The sequence below is a fragment of the Trypanosoma conorhini genome (assembly GCF_003719485.1).
Source record: "Trypanosoma conorhini strain 025E chromosome Unknown Tco_14.4_contig_00026, whole genome shotgun sequence".
NCBI classification, from domain to species: domain Eukaryota; phylum Euglenozoa; class Kinetoplastea; order Trypanosomatida; family Trypanosomatidae; genus Trypanosoma; species Trypanosoma conorhini.
This window is the reverse complement of record NW_021704111.1, coordinates 9,698-24,634: the sequence shown is the minus strand read 5'-3', so window position 1 is coordinate 24,634 and position 14,937 is coordinate 9,698. Positions and strand designations below refer to the sequence as shown.

Here is a 14,937-nt window from a genome sequence, read left to right as displayed (position 1 = left end):
GGCATAGACGTTACAGCGCGACTGTTTCCGCAGGCCGCGGTCGGTGGCGGCGGCGGTGGTGTGCCCATTGCCGACGCCGCCGAGTACAGCCGGCTAATAGATGCGGTGACAGGCAGCCCCTCCTTCTGCCGCATAACCCGCTCTTCCTCCTTGCTGCTGCGGCTGAGCCTTGCGCGGGGGAATGCACTTTGTGCGGTGTGTATGTGGTGGCTGCAGGCGACGCATGTGCGTTCATTTTTTTCCACCAACGTACCGTGTGACGCGTGGCGATCCCCGCATCGCGTTGTGGTTCTCTCCGTGCGCGACACGAGTGAGTTGCAGCGGTGGGTGACTTCCATTGAAGCCGCCCCTCAGGTTGCCACTTCCCTCGCCGCGCAGTCCGCGGAGCGCCCTGCCCTGGCGGAGATGGAACTGCTAGAGGAGGAGTTGCGGACCGTTCGTGACGACGTCGAGGCAGCTCGTGCGACCTTACAGCAGCAGCAGGCGAGAAATGGGGCGGTGGAACGGACGCTACTTGGCCTGCGTGAGGAGGTGCGTGGCCTGGAGGGAGCGCTGGAGTGCGCCACGGCACAAGGCGCGAGGAGGCAGTGGCAAGAAGGCAGTCGCCAACAGGTGGAGATGCTTAACGACGCGGAGGGCCGGCGGGTTGCCGATCTTCGCCGGCAGTTGGAGTGGGAGCTGAAGATGGAGGGAGAATGTTTGGAGCGCCACCGCGCTCGCCTGGCGAGCGTCTGGGATGAGGAAAAGAGGCGCACTTCGATGCATGGGGAGACGCTTGCCGCGGAGATTAGCGCCGCGCGACGGCAGAGGGAGAGGCTTTTGGATGACCTTTCACGGAGGAAGGGGCACGCCTGTCTCTTCGCCGGGTGGGAGGCGTCCCAATCGCGCTCTACGAGCAATGCGGCCTCGATGCGGGCGACCACGAACGACTTGGAGGTGCCGAGCCGACCGCACGGGGATTCAGGGCTGCATCGTCCGCGGCAGCGGCGCCAGGAGCTGCGTCAGCGTTGCGCCGCCCTCAGTGAGGAAAAGGAAAGGCTTGCGACGGTGGCGCTGAGGGTCCAGGAAGCCGAAGTCATGGACACGGATGGGGGCGGTGATGGGCGTAGGGCCGACGCTGAGCAGCGCCTGAGGAGCGAAGATGCGCGGCGAATGATGCAGGCGGCGCTGGAGGGGGAGGAGCGCGCCACGCGAGAAGCTCTTTGCGCTGTGGAAGAGGCAGCGAGGGTTGAGCGCATGGAGTTGGCCTGGGCGCTTCATGCACCGCCCCTGAGCTGCGTGTCTTCGTGCGCGTCAGACGTGGGAGGTCGGCTTCCCTGCATTCTGAGAACACGGCAACGCCGCGAGGTGACTCTGCACGAACTCGAACGTCTAAATCGAGTCAAGGCGGCGGTGCGGCGAGAGATGCAGCGAATCCAGCTGGAAGGCGTCACTCGTGAGCGGTCAGTGCACCAACTCATGGAACGGCTGCGGGAAGAGTCGGAGCAGCTGGCCCAGGAACGCCACGCATGTGTCGGGCTTGTGCTGAGCGAAGAGGCTGCAGCCAAGGCCGAGGCGGAGGTGTTGCGGCAAACACTTCAGCTTTTGCAGTCCTGCATGAAGCTGCATCTCCCGCCTTTTATGCTCATTTCCCCCGCAGGCGCCGGAGAGAGTTGGCACAGTGTCGCCTCTGCGCTGCCAGAGTTGTGCTGCCGTGTGCGGCGTGGGGTTGATCTCTTGCAGGGCAATCTGCGGGAAATGCACAGGAGGAGGGCAAACATGGCGCAGAAGGAGCGCACGACGTAGGGCTTAGGGTGTGCGTTGCTCGCCAAAGCACCATGCTTGACGTTGAATTTTCTTCTGCCGTGAATAAAACCTTTTGCCGTTGATGGAAACGTGAGAAGTGGGTTGTTGTTTGTTTGATTGTTTGTGCTTGTTGTTTGTTTGTTTGTTTTTTTTGCTTTTATTCCCTCTCTCTCTATTATTCTTCTTCGCCGCAGCCTTGTCGCGCCTAAAAGTCACTTCCACAGGACGTGCGTGGCTTCGAATAGGCCCCCCACATGGGCGATGCGGGCGATGTGAATCAGAGGCTCTTGGCAACGTCTACCGCCTCGGTGGAGGGTGTAAAGGCGAGTGAGCGGTGGCTGCTGGGGGCCAAGAGGCGCGGGGGCGACGCTGCCCCAAAAAAGGCGCGCAAAAAGCCAAGGACGGAGGGGCACGCACACGGCGAGGCAAGCGTGGGCGAAGAGCCAACGGAAAACGATGGCGGGGGTGGGGCTCGTGGCGACAACAGCAAAATAACTGTGCGTCATGACGTCTCCGCCACGGAGGCGCTGGTGCATCGGCTGATGACGTACGTCTTTGAGAAGTGCCTCGGTGGCCGTCACAACGCCTCTCACAACGAAGGAGCAGATTTTGAACCACCACCGCGTGCCGTTCTTCTTGCCGAGAGCTCCACCATTCGCCCAGCGGCGGCCTTTGCGATTCACCATGCGGTGTACGGCAGCAACAGCACGACGCAGAGTGAAAGGGTGGTGGAGGCGATTCTGCAGCATCGGAAGCAGCTGCGTGTGTGCAGCTACGATAGGGATCTTGTCGGTGGCTTTCTTGACGGTAAGCCGCTCCACACGAGACGGCACCTACTCGCGTTGGTCGTTAAGGGTCTTAGAGGCGAACGCATGAGTGAACTGCCGCAGACCCACAGCGTTGTTGAGGCAACACAGAAGAAGAAGCAGGATGCAGTCGTGTTGTTCAGTGATGCGAAGGGAAAAAGCCTCAGCAGCTTTCTGCAGGACTCATCTCCCTCTTCCTCTGATGCTGAGGAGGATGACTGAGAGGCGAGTTCGTGCGTGCTGGTGGCGTCTGCCGCTGCCACTGCGATTTACTGATCTAGTTTGGCGGGAGGGAGTGCGGGCGATTGCCACGGTGGTCTATGAAATGCGGAGTGGTGGCGGGGAAGAAGCGCGGGAGCGTGCTTTGGTTGACCGCCCCCCATTTTTAAGTAGCACCGCGTGGGCGACAGGATTGTCAGTGTGTGCGTCAAGATTTGTCTTGCACGGTGGCTTTTTTTGGTGTTTGCTTTATGGATGCTGCTGCTGCTGCTGTTTTTTTTTTTTTTGCGCCGTCGTTGGTTTCTTTTGCGTTGCTGGCGAGGAGCTCAGGAAGTGGGATGCAAGCTGGCGCTGTTTCCGCGGCTGGTGGCTCTCCCACTCAAATGGGCGCGCCGAGGCCTGCAGCAGGGGCCCAGTTGAACGCACCGAGCCGAGCGGAGCCTGCGCGTGCCGTCATGCAGTACCGCCTTGGCAGCAACGCCGACTTGGAGGAGAAGGTGCGCAGCGGCGATGTGGTTATTGGGCGCCTGCGGATATTTAACTGGTTTGCGGCAGGGATCGCCTTCGTCGGGAGCCCCCTGTTCCCCAGTGACGTGGTGCTGAAGGGCATGGAGGACAGGAAGCAGGCGCTCCACGGCGACATTGTGGCGGTGCAGCTGTCTTCCGAAGAGAACTGGCCGGCCCTCGACAACGACGACGACGACGTGGAGGATGACGGGCAGCTGGATGCCGGTGGCCACAGCCGCGGCGGCGCAAAAGAGGTCATGCCGAAAAAAATGGATGATGGCCGCTCGATCACGCGGTGGGTGCGGGACACCACGCGGCCCGGTGAATCTTCCCCTGAGTGTCGTTGGGCGAAACGAATGTCGGCGCCCGCCGTACATGACTGGGGCGGCAAGAAACCCTTTGGTGTGGTGGTGGCTGTTCTCGAGCGCAGCTGCCCATTGTTTGTGGTGGCACGTCTCTGCGACGGCGCATTGGCGCCCAACGAGGTTGTGAGAAGTGATCGTTACTATCAATTCAAATGCTTTGATCCGCTGTTGCCCAACATTGCCGTCTTTGGGCGAGACATTCCCGTGCCGCTGCACGCCACGCTAGGAGCATCCTTTTTTTCCCTGCGCCTCTTGACCCGCGGAGACGGAGACTTCTTTTGGACCTCCTGGAGGTTCCTCACGGGCAAAATTGTAAAAGTGCTTGGTGAGGTGGATTCGGTACAGGCCAATAGCTTTGCGCTGTGCAGCGCGTGTGAAATTAACATGTCTGATTTTTCAGAGGAATCGTACGCCTGCGTGCCCGAAACGTTTGCGGTGCCAGACAAGGAAACACTGCTGCGTATGGGGCGGCGTGACCTTCGCGAGGAGTTTGTCTGCAGCATCGACCCGGCCACCGCACGGGACTTGGATGATGCGCTGAGCATCACCCGTACGCCTGGCGGGTATCGTGTGGGGGTGCACATTGCCGACGTCTCCTACTTCGTTCCCGCCGGGTCCGCACTGGACGAGGAGGCGCGTGAGCGCTCCACCAGCGTCTACCTGGTGGAGAAGGTGATCCCCATGCTGCCGCGCAGGCTGAGTGAGGACTACTGCAGCCTGAACACTGGCGGTGACAAATTTGCCTTTTCCTGCCTATTTCACCTTGACCACCACGGCAAGGTGACCTCCGAGTGGTTCGGTCGGAGCGTCATTCGGAACCGCTGCCGTTTGACGTACGACGACGCACAGCGTATTCTTGACGGCGACGCGACTGTCTTTGACACGCTTGACTTCGGTGACGCGCCGCGTTCGCAGCAACTTCAGGACCGCGTTGAGGTTTCCGTCCGAACACTGTTTGAGCTGGCGTCAAAGCTGCGGATGGCCAGCCTGGGCCGCGGCCGCCTGACCATTGGAAACATGAAGGTTTGCTACCAATTTGAGGACATCGCGAATCCTACCTTTCCTCAGGGCTTTGGCATCTCGCGACAGATCGAGGCCAATTGGCTGGTGGAGGAGTTCATGCTGCTGGCCAATGCACGTGTTGCGGAGAAGATTGTGGAGTACATGCCAGACCAGGCGTTGCTGCGACGTCACGAGCCGCCGGATCGCAAACTGGTCTTGGCTCTGAAGGCTGCACTAGCCCCTCTCGGCCTGGAGATGCGGGGCGGTTCGAGCAAGTCGCTGCAGGAACTGCTTGAGAGCGCGAAGAACGCTGCGTTCTACGACGGCCTGTGTGTTGCGTTGAAGTATGTGTTGCGGCAGGCGGAATACTTTGTGAACGGCTGCGAGGAGATGGAGGCGTGCAGGGGCCATTATGCGCTTGCGATGCCGTGGTACACACACTTTACGTCCCCCATTCGTCGCTACTGCGACATTATTGCCCACCGCCAGTTGCTGTGCGCCCTGGAGCTCGAGGCTATCGTGAAGGGGAGCCGGGCTGGGAAGGGCGGCCGTCGCCGGGCGGTGCAACCTGGCGGCGTCGACGTCAGCCAACTCTCCACCCGCGACTACTTTTACCCCGTCAGCGAGGTGGAGGACATTGTGGCAAGGGCCAACGCAAAGAAACTAAAGGCCCGTCAGGTGAGCGACGCCTCGCTGGGCGTATTTTTTTGTTTCTACCTCAAGGCTCTCAGGCGCGTGATGGGTGGGGGCGGCAGCGCGGGAGGGCCCCGCTTCACCCCACGCGTGCGGGCAGTGGTGGTGCGGGTCGTGGCAAAGCGAAACATTTTCAGCCTCTTCGCGATGGAGGTGGCGCAGGAGGCGCAGGTCAGTTTGAACGACAAGGAGCAGCGCTTCAAACGCGCTAAATCCGTGGACGACGCCGCGGGGGATGGCGGCACGAAGAAGGAGAATAAAAGGCGGCCCGCTGAGGCGGAAGCGGCAAAGGCTCCAAACGGCCTGCGCATTAACTGGGGACCCCATCCCTTGACGGGTGAGGAGGTCGTGGAGGAGGTGCTACCGATGACGGCCATGACAGCCGTGCTGACCATCAGCAAACAGAAGGGCTACGAGGAGCTTAAAATGCTCGTTGACCCTCCGTGGGAAAGGGAGGGGGATTTCCCCCCGATTCCCAAAACACTTATGAGTAGTTGATACTTATCATGTGTCTCCTCGACCATGTATTGCCACTGCTTTAAATAGTGCATGCATATAAAGAAAGATATGGACGTAGTCTTATACATAAACATTGAAGCACTTATTCGCATTGACCTACAAGAGTTCTGTTTCTTCCACCTTCTTTCTCTCATGACGCTGCTATTGTCACTTATTACCTGTTTTTTACGTATCTAATTTGCTCTTCTCTTCTCTCTCTTTCTTTGGGAAAATAACTTACGTTACTTTTCCTTCTTATTTGTCGTTGCTGGTGCTTTTTTTTGGCGCACAGGCACCTGACACACACACACACACACACACGAGGATTAGGTACACGAATCATTGATGTCGGGACGGAAGAAGTCTTCGAGGGGGTCACATCCAACTGTTTCACCTACAGATGAGGATGGGGCCGCAATTTCTCTCCCTGCTGACATGCTGCTGCCTGTCGTTCGCAAGCTAAGTCTTCGTTGCAAAGAAGTTGCTTTTCGTCCTGCGCACAGCCGGCTTGTTAACCTGAATTGCACGCGACCACATGGGGCTCTGCAGGAGGGAGAACTCCGTGCCAGGGCGAGCTCGCCCGAGGTTCCCGAAACTTTGTTGACTGACATTGTGACAATGGTCAATGATTCCCAGAGACTTCTTCGTCGTGCTCCAGACTTTAGTCTCGAGACGGTTTTCACGAACGCCATGGATTTGTTGCATTCCGCTGCTTTTCGGCTTAACTGGCTCGACACGGTGGCAAAATCCTGCGACAGTGCGGTGGCGTACCCATTTACTGCATTTCGCTTTATGGGGCCTCGGCCGCTAAGCTCCTCAAGCGCCGCCCTCCCAGCTGACGAAGGGGTCCAGAGGTGTGTGCGGACGGCCGAGACTATACAACGGATCCTGCGGGTTTTCGCTGCTGCCTCCAACAATAGCCAGTGGCAGTTGCAACACCTCCTCTTCCACGTCGTGCGAAATGAAAAGGCTTCTGTGAAGGGGCTGGTCTCGGTCAACTACAACAGCCGCCACATTACGGTTTGTTGCGGTCTCTACTATTATCGCGTGGATGTACTGGATGAGGATGGATTTGTCGCTGATGCAGAGATTCTCGCAGGGCGTCTGCAGGCTGTTCGGGAACACGCAGAACGCACGGAACGGGCACTTTTTGAACAGAAACTGTTGCCCGATGCCCGGGAGGAACTGCTGGCATTCTACCAGCTTCTGGGTAGCCTGACGAAGATTGACCGTACGGAATGTGCTGCGGTCATGGAACGCCTGAAGAACTCTGACCCTGCCAACGCGGCTTCTCTTGTCGACATAGACACGGGGATATTCACGGTGGTTCTCCAAAGTCTGGACAACAAGGCGGCGTCGGCTCGATGGTACAGAAGTGCCCTTGTGCTTGAGGAGCAGGAGGAGACGGGCGTGCTGGCGGTGCGTGGACACTCCATCTTGGTCCACGGCGAGGATCTTATGGACTTCCTCACGCGGGTCTTCTCCCGGGACGCCGCGTCTGACGGGTTGAGCAAAAGCGGGGATGAATCCTTCGGCGCGGGGAAAGCTTCTACCATCGACGGAGGGCTGCCTCCGGGTGTGGAGCACTTGGATTTGTGGCTGCAGTGGAAGCACCGTAAACCTATGCGGCCCTACGCGGTGGCCAAACCCGCCCCACCCGCGTTCCCGCTTCCCATTTCACAGGAGACTGGCCTCTCTTTTGTCCATCTTTGCATGTCTGCCGTTCTCGCGGTGCAGCAGGTGTTAACGCCCTGTACGGAATTTCCGACAGTTTTAGTTGCCTTTCCACACCGGAGGGGCGGACTGTCGGCGGCGTTGATGTATTCATGCGAAGTCGAGGCCTTTATTCGCTCCCTGTGCTGTGGGTCCGCGCTGGTGGAGCGGCATGCCACAAAAGAATTAGCTCTCAAAGCTTTACACAGCCTGGCGAAGATCATTGACGTTTGCTTTCATGAAACGTACCCCATCTATTCCATGGCGAAGTTGCTCCTTGCCGAAGGAAAAGCGACAGCGACAGGCGCTTGCGTGGACAACGCCATTTTGGGCATGGTAGACCTTCATGTTACAATTGGTATGCTGGGCTCAGGCAAGAAGGCGTTGGATTGTGAAACATGTCTGCCATTGCCCTCGCGGTTTGCGCTCACCTGTGGTGCAGCGGGGCGTATTTCGCAGAAGTCATCCGTGCGGGGACCCTCGGAGGCCACTTTGAGTTGTGCCGCGCTGAAGGTGTCGGAAGCCAACGAGGCGTCCACGTTGGGGGCGCAACTAGCGGCGTGCATTGCGGCGAAGTCTCAGGAGTTGCTGTCTTTAGTTTCCAATGTAAACCCACGTTAGCATTTTCCGTGATTTGTGTAGGTTTCACCTCGCGTAGAGGGGATTCGTATGGATATGGACATGTACAAAGGTTTCACCGGCCCCATTAGCCGTCTTTCCGCCCCCCCTCTCTCCCTCTCTTTTGTTTCTTTGTGGGCGGCAGTTGGGGATGTTCTCTTTTGCCTCTGACTTGCTTCGCTTCTCTCCGTCTCTGCTCGCCTCCGCTCTGCTCTTTCCCGGTGTCGCTGCGTTGCTTACCGAAAGCAAAGTTGTAGTGGCCCGTTGAGGGAAATAGAAAGAGCGCGCGCGCGCGTGACAGCGGGGCACGCGCATGTGTGCCATGCCCGCATCGCCGGCTGCGGAGCCCACGCCACTGGCCGGGAGCAAGAACATCTCCGTTGCCGTGGAGGGTTCGAAGCTGTTCATCTACAGCGACCTCTCGCGGGACTTCGGTGTGAGCTCCTCCGGGAAGAGTCTCATCATTGCCAGCTCCAGTGGCAACAAGCCGATTGGCGCCACAAATGCCTTTCTGGGGCTCAATTTGTACTGTAAGAGCGCGGAGAAGCGCCGTTTGACGGAGGATGCGACATCAGAACTGCATGAGATGACAGCACTGGGAAACTACTGCGAGTGGCGCATCGAAGGACACACGCTCTGTATGGTGATTGACTTCAACAATGTTGGGGACAAGGTGGCCACCACGGGGAAGTCCGTGTTGCTCGCTTCCTCCGGAGGAAACAAGGCGGTGGGGAAAACAGGAATAATGTGCGGGTTGAACTGCTATGTGCCGCTTGGCAAGGAGCTTCGCATCGAAAAACTTTCAACGATTGCTAAGCCTGGCGTCGCAGTAGGAGATGTGGTGAACCTGGGCGATGGGTTTGTCGTTGCGGTGGAAAGCGGGACACAGGTCACTGTACACTGTGAGTGTGAGAAGGCAAAGGCGGGGGTGGCAGTCGCCATGCCCCCCTTTACGCTGAACGGCGAGATCACTCTCGCACTGATGGTAAAGTGGACCGACAAAAAACGGAAGACGGAGGGGAAGTCGGAGCAAATGGAAGAGGGATTTGCCGCCGTGTCTTCGAAATGGAAAAATCTTTTGTTGCGACGCGGGGCAATGGAGAAAGGGGAAGACGAGGGCGGCGGCGATGGTCGTCGTATTGATCTCGACCTTCGCTTCGACCCTACTCAGTGCTTCGGCCGCTCCACCTCGGGGAAATCCATGACGGTGGCAACCTCTGCCGGCTGGTGTGACGTTGGCAATGGAATCTCCATCAACTTCAATGCGTATAAGCCGGCGCCGCAGTTGGACCAGGCGGAGATCAAGGATGCGGTGCAGAAGGTGCTTGGGCGGCGAAGCGCGGAGGAGCTCTCCTCTCTCTCCTTCAGAGTCGTCAAGGAGGAGGTGGGGGCGGTGTTGGGGCTGAAGGAAAATGACCTGGGAGCCCTGCAGAAGGAGGTGAAGGAGGCCGTGGCGGAGCACATGAGAAGTTTGGCGTCGTCTGACCCGTCTATGGTGGTCAAGGCAGCTGTGGACGAAGTGCTTGCTGGGCGATCGCGGGAGGAGGTGGCGACGCTTTCCTTGAAGACTGTGATGGAGGAGGTTTCCTCGGCGTTGGGAACGGCGCACGGGGAGCTGGGGGATGTGAAGGAGCACGTCAAGGCCGCCGTCGTACTGTACCTCCGGCGCAACGTTAAATAAGTAATGGCGCGGAAAAGAATTAAAAAGAAAAAACCCGTTGGATTGTGAGGGGCAGCGAAAATAGTAAGAGAGAGCGAAAAGGCGCGTGCTTCAATGTGTCCCCGAAAGAAAAAAAAAGCGAAACGGCGGCCCGATCGTAATCGTTGTGTGCTCGCGGCTCCGCACACACACACACACACGCTGTGTGCCGCTGCTGCGAATATTTGCTGGGCGCGGTTGCCTCGATGGAGGCCTGGCCCCCTCCTCCTCCTCCCCTCTTTTGCTTCCTTCCTTTTGGCACGTTGGGGATCCGCGTGCAGGCGCCTCTCACGGCTGAGCTTGTGCTGTGCCCCCTCCACGTCGTGTTTCTTGCCCTCTCCCCCGTGTCTTCTCCTTTTTCTTGGCGCCTCTCTCTCCGCGTACGGCGCTCGCCTTTTCGCCGCCGCCTTTCCACATCGCCGTGAGGGGGGCGAAAATCCCAAAACCAGGAATAAAAACAAAAAAGAAGAGGGTGCGGGCGGGGGAGGAAGAGGGGCGGCGGCAACCAACTAGAAGCAGACAACGGCCCATGCGCGGCAATGCGGAGAAGATAGACGAGGTGGCAGACGTTCCCGGTGCGAGCAATGTAAAGTATATTCTTCGTGGCGCAAAAACCCTGAGACTGATCGTCAACTTGGACTCTAAGCGAGACAGTCACAGGGTGGCGATAGCCCGCGGCGCCCCCATTGAAGACCTTCCGGTGACGCTAGACCTTAACGTGATCTCCTTCTCCGAAATGAAGGACGCAAAGTTTCTGGAACTGGAAGGGGCGCTGAAGGAATTGACCAATGCGGGCCCCAACACCAAGTGGGCCGTGGATCGAAGGTTACTGATTTTGGCGATTGACTTGTCGGAGGGGCCAAAAATGAGCAGCGAGCACGCGCCAGGGACGAAGTTCGAACTCGCCTCCATCAAGGCGAATTCGCAGCTAGGCACATCGGGTTTTCGTGTAAAAATGAAACTCCACTCCGTTGGGGGTGGAACATGGCCGTTACTGCTGTCGCCACGGAGTCTGGCCAATGTGACGGATGAAGCTTCCCCTGCGAGCGCCGTTGCGAGAAGGTTGGATTTCAGTCCGCCTGTCTCGCTGCCAAGACTGATGGATTCACGTGGGGCGCAGTCTGACGTCGTGGAGCTTGACGAATGCATCACGTTGGATCTGTCAAGGTTGCCTGTCGTGCGGTTGCGTCTCAATGTCGAGGGCAAGTGTGGCCAGATAGTCGGCTTCACTGGAGACATTCTCTCGGGACTCGGCATTAGTTTGAAGGTGCAGATTTATAGGAAGGCGGACTCGCCAGTACGCGCGCGTCGCCCGGGGAAAAAGGAGAACGTAAACGTCTACAAGGAGGAATGGCCCACAGGAGAGAGCCTCCTCGTGGTAGAGTTTGACTCCTCCAAAGGGAGTCTCGACCCAGATGGAAAACCCAGACGCAATATTAGCAACGCCACTCGTCTCATCGTAGATGAGCAGTACATTGTGGATTTCACGGCCACCGCCCCCATTGAAGTTTTGCCAACATTCCCAGAGGTATTTCAGAGTGTGATCAACTATATTAGCTCGACAGACACCCCTTTGCCCTCCTTGAATATGCCGGCCGTGCGGGAGGCGGTCGCAAGGCATTTTCCAAGGTGCAGCATGTCGAGAGAATTGAAGACGCTTGTTTGGGAAGCCGTGCGCTGGTACATTATTAACGAATATATGTCCCACGAACACTACGAGGCAGGGATTTCCCCACCGGCTATAGGTGCGGTGTAGAAGACGGAGCTGGAGATGGTGGAAAACGAGAGTACGGTCTGTTTTCTTCAAATGTGTGCCTGAGGTGTCTTTCAACCAACTAATGTCAAGAAAAAAGTGTGTGTGTATTTTGCTTATTGTTTTCCTCACTGCAGTGGGATCTGTTATACCCCATTTGGAAGCTGGTACGTGTGCGTTACCTTCCTCTGTGTGTGTGTGTGAGAGTTGACCTTGGAGACGGTGTTCACTGCCCTTGCGTGTGCGACTCGGGCGCGGCGGCCCCCGCACTAAGGCGTGACTGTTAGGCCCGTTTGGGAAATGAAGGAGACTGGAGTGTAGGGCAGTGGCGCGTATCAAAGAGGTGTGTTTGCTTCAATGCAACCAGGAAGGTCAACAAACGTCGAGGGAGCAACAAAACATCTATATGTCCAGTTCCTTTGCACGGTTTCTCTCTCTCTCTCTCTCTCTTTTCTATCCCTGAATGCGTGTCGCCACGTAATCATATGCCGCTGGAAGTCGAACTTCCATTCTTTTTTTTTTTTTGCCTCCCCCCTGACTCGGTTAGTCGCGGTTTGACGGGTGGCGTTCTCTCACCGGCCACCGACGCAGCGCCACACTTCTGTCGCTTCACGGCGCAGCGGAACAAAGTCTCCACGCAAGCAAGCATCCGCATCTACAGCCAACACCGCAACTCCCCCCTCATGGCGAGGCCGGCAACGCGCGTGAGTGGAGAGGTTGGGCAGCAGAACCAGGAAGGTCGCCGGTGTGGCAACGGAGGGGGAGAAAACGAGACAAATTCGAGTGAGTGTCCGATCTTGCGCTGTCCGGAGTGCCTAAATGGTTTTTCAACATGGTCTAGGCTTACTGCACACTTAAACGCCTCCGCACACTTTTCCGCGAGGTGTGTGACGTGCGGAGAGCAACTGCGGTGTTACGGGCCCACACACCCGTATCGACATGAAGCCGCAACAGGGCACGTCGGATTTTTTGGTACTTTTTACACGCGTAGTGACTACCGCTTGGATCACCCTCCTGTGTTTACCCACCCACAGTATCGTTGCGTGTGTCGCGTAACCTTTCTTTGCCCCCTGCAGCTTGCACTTCATTTACGTATGGAACACGCTGTGACTGCGATCCCCGACGTAGCCGTTTGTCGCACGTGTAACATGCATGGTTCCCTTGCTGAGTTGGCGGCGCACAGGCTGAAGCGGTTGCTGCTCAAAGAAGATGACGTGATTGAAGTTCCCGGGTTTTCCCCTGCCCCGTATCTGGTGCGTTGGCCAAAAATACCACCATGGACTGTGCAGAAAAAACCGTATGCCGTTCTCTACCAATGTCCTATCTGCGTCTCGGTTTTTACCTCGTGGGCCGCCATGGAGAACCACATAGAGAAGAATTGTGTGTGTCAATGCATGCTGGACCCAATTGGTGCTCGTTCTGGAAATACGTCACACGCCGCCGGCGCCCATCGGTTCTCACCGGAGGAGTTTGAGGTTCTCTTGGACACGAGTGAGCCGGAAATGTTGTCACTGCTCCAGGGGGCTTCACAGCGGCAAGTTGGTGATTCAGCCCAAGAGGAGGATCTCGTCCTGGTGTTTCAGTGTCCAGTGGAGACCTGTTCTCGTCTATTTCTTACGCATGGTGAACTGCAGGAGCACATGGAGGAGCAGGCCCACTTCCCTTCCGCACCTGGAGCGGAGGCGGAGGGTGCGACCCAAGATGGGCTATCCTGGAAGTGCAACCTCTCCGACTACGAGGTGATGTGCTCGGCAAGGCGGCTGGTCGAGGAATTCGGCTTGTCGAGATGCCCCCACTGCTGCCGGGTGCTGTCGCACGGCATGGAGACCCATCATCAGCTGTTTCACCCGGAAGCGTAGTCTTTGCTGTTGTTGTTGTTGTTGGCTCAGGCTTTCTCCGCCATTGACGGCGCCGCCCTGGTGACGAGGGCGGTTGACGAACTTGGTCCACCAACGCGAGTCAAAAGCAAAGCAAGCCAACCCAATGAAACAGATGCTAAAAGACCAATGAGAAATCACAAGGAAGTAAGGAAAACGAGCAGTGAAGTAAATGCAACTTCTCAGATGTTTTGTGTTGTTGCTGCTGTTGTTGTTGTTTTTTTTTCTGCCGCGTGGCATCAGAATCCGAATGGAGGCGAGAGCAGCGACAAGTAGGGGTGATATAATTTTTAAAAAAAATACAAAGGAAGAGAAAGGTGCACTGGTTTCGTCTGTAATACGACGCATAAGAGCTTCTTCCGCTACGGAAAGGGGTTTTTGCCTGTGGCACCTTTCGTGCATGCTCCATGATCCATCAACCCTCGGATCCATTGGAGGGAGAAAGTGGGGTATTTGGTTGTGTGCATGTATACACATTTGGTTTATTCCTTCGCATTTGGTGTTGTTTTTTGTTGCCGTTATTTTTTTTTATACTCCGTTTACCCTACTCCCTTCTTTCCTCCTCACCTTCCCTAATTACGGGCGAGGATGCATGTGTGTGCATCTACGTGTGTGTTTCCCTGTGTGTGCGTGGTGCGGTTGTCTCCATACGAGTCTCTCCTCTTGTGATTTGGTTGTTGTTGTGTGGTTTGCGCTTCTTTACGGGCTTTTTTTTTACTGCCCCGTTGCGTGCTTCAATTGCTCAAGTGTTTTATTTTTACTTCTTCCTCTTCCATTTTATGTGCGTCAGTCGTGGTGCGGACAACCGCTTTGCGTCGTTCGCTTTGCTCGCGCCGGCTCTGTGTGCGTTGCCGAGTGGATGCCGCAGGCGGCGGTTTACCGGGATTCATCGACGCGGTGCGGGCACGTGTACTGATGGCCTCCGCCGTATCTCTCGGCATGCGTTAGGGATTCCTCTTTCTTTTCGTCCTCACTTTCCGTGTTACTCCACCGCCACCACCACTGCTGCTGCTGCTGCTGCTGCTGCTGCTGCCAATGATCATCGGCTTGGTATAAGTATATCTCTCGTTTTTGTTCTTGTCTTTTTACTTCTTTGGCTGGTTGGTTGGACCGTCCTCTTCTTCTACTGCCGCTGCTCCCTCGGCAGCCCTCGCGTGTTTGACTCCACGGAGGCTTGGGGGCACCGCTGGGCCGGCGCCGCTCCCGCTCCCCCGCGCCACGCGCGTTGCGTGTCCCACCGAGGTCCATGTGCCCCCGTGGCCGATGTGCGGTCCGCCGTTCTTCCTTTGGCTTATTTTTTCCGTTTTTCTTTTGCTTGCTTCTGAGTGTTTTCGATTGCCGTTTGTCGAATGTGTCGTCCCCCTCTTCCCCCCCCCCCACCACACACACACACTCCTCCTCT

The 14,937-nt window shown here is 57.2% G+C and overlaps 9 protein-coding genes across 9 annotated transcripts in view, besides 8 other annotated features; 8 read left to right on the top strand and 1 right to left on the bottom strand.

Moving 5' to 3' along the window:
* Positions 1-260, top strand: part of Tco025E_00930 (putative Trichohyalin) — a gene marked incomplete at both ends in the record, with an annotated part of 1,125 nt that extends 865 nt beyond the window's left edge. The window contains one exon of the mRNA XM_029367869.1: positions 1-260. This exon is cut by the window's left edge and continues 865 nt beyond it. Within this exon, the coding sequence (XP_029232054.1) occupies positions 1-260 (260 nt within the window).
* Positions 261-405: 145 nt separating this feature from the next.
* On the top strand, positions 406-1,785 carry Tco025E_00929 (putative Trichohyalin; the record flags this gene model as incomplete). Its single annotated transcript, XM_029367868.1, has 1 exon — positions 406-1,785. The coding sequence occupies one exon, from the start codon at positions 406-408 to the stop codon at positions 1,783-1,785; it is 1,380 nt and encodes a 459-aa protein (XP_029232053.1).
* Positions 1,786-1,890: 105 nt separating this feature from the next.
* Positions 1,891-1,933: a microsatellite.
* Positions 1,934-2,039: 106 nt separating this feature from the next.
* Tco025E_00928 (uncharacterized protein) lies at positions 2,040-2,813 on the top strand (the record flags this gene model as incomplete). The annotated part of the gene is made up of 1 exon (XM_029367867.1): positions 2,040-2,813. The coding sequence occupies one exon, from the start codon at positions 2,040-2,042 to the stop codon at positions 2,811-2,813; it is 774 nt and encodes a 257-aa protein (XP_029232052.1).
* A 253-nt stretch (positions 2,814-3,066) lies between these two features.
* Positions 3,067-3,083: a microsatellite.
* Positions 3,084-3,148: 65 nt separating this feature from the next.
* Positions 3,149-5,875, top strand: Tco025E_00927 (putative ribonuclease II-like protein; the record flags this gene model as incomplete). Its single annotated transcript, XM_029367866.1, has 1 exon — positions 3,149-5,875. One exon carries the CDS (start codon positions 3,149-3,151, stop codon positions 5,873-5,875), a length of 2,727 nt encoding a protein of 908 aa, XP_029232051.1.
* Positions 5,876-6,174: 299 nt separating this feature from the next.
* Positions 6,175-6,196: a microsatellite.
* Positions 6,197-6,220: 24 nt separating this feature from the next.
* On the top strand, positions 6,221-8,209 carry Tco025E_00926 (acyltransferase; the record flags this gene model as incomplete). Its single annotated transcript, XM_029367865.1, has 1 exon — positions 6,221-8,209. One exon carries the CDS (start codon positions 6,221-6,223, stop codon positions 8,207-8,209), a length of 1,989 nt encoding a protein of 662 aa, XP_029232050.1.
* A 171-nt stretch (positions 8,210-8,380) lies between these two features.
* Positions 8,381-8,420: a microsatellite.
* Positions 8,421-8,519: 99 nt separating this feature from the next.
* Tco025E_00925 (uncharacterized protein) lies at positions 8,520-9,887 on the top strand (the record flags this gene model as incomplete). The annotated part of the gene is made up of 1 exon (XM_029367864.1): positions 8,520-9,887. One exon carries the CDS (start codon positions 8,520-8,522, stop codon positions 9,885-9,887), a length of 1,368 nt encoding a protein of 455 aa, XP_029232049.1.
* Positions 9,888-10,049: 162 nt separating this feature from the next.
* Positions 10,050-10,066: a microsatellite.
* A 368-nt stretch (positions 10,067-10,434) lies between these two features.
* Positions 10,435-11,661, top strand: Tco025E_00924 (uncharacterized protein; the record flags this gene model as incomplete). The annotated part of the gene is made up of 1 exon (XM_029367863.1): positions 10,435-11,661. The coding sequence occupies one exon, from the start codon at positions 10,435-10,437 to the stop codon at positions 11,659-11,661; it is 1,227 nt and encodes a 408-aa protein (XP_029232048.1).
* A 426-nt stretch (positions 11,662-12,087) lies between these two features.
* Positions 12,088-12,119: a microsatellite.
* A 24-nt stretch (positions 12,120-12,143) lies between these two features.
* Tco025E_00923 (uncharacterized protein) lies at positions 12,144-13,517 on the top strand (the record flags this gene model as incomplete). Its single annotated transcript, XM_029367862.1, has 1 exon — positions 12,144-13,517. One exon carries the CDS (start codon positions 12,144-12,146, stop codon positions 13,515-13,517), a length of 1,374 nt encoding a protein of 457 aa, XP_029232047.1.
* Positions 13,518-13,520: 3 nt separating this feature from the next.
* Positions 13,521-13,541: a microsatellite.
* A 181-nt stretch (positions 13,542-13,722) lies between these two features.
* Positions 13,723-13,760: a microsatellite.
* A 651-nt stretch (positions 13,761-14,411) lies between these two features.
* On the bottom strand, positions 14,412-14,783 carry Tco025E_00922 (uncharacterized protein; the record flags this gene model as incomplete). Its single annotated transcript, XM_029367861.1, has 1 exon — positions 14,412-14,783. One exon carries the CDS (start codon positions 14,781-14,783, stop codon positions 14,412-14,414), a length of 372 nt encoding a protein of 123 aa, XP_029232046.1.
* Between the last annotated feature and the right edge of the window lie 154 nt (positions 14,784-14,937).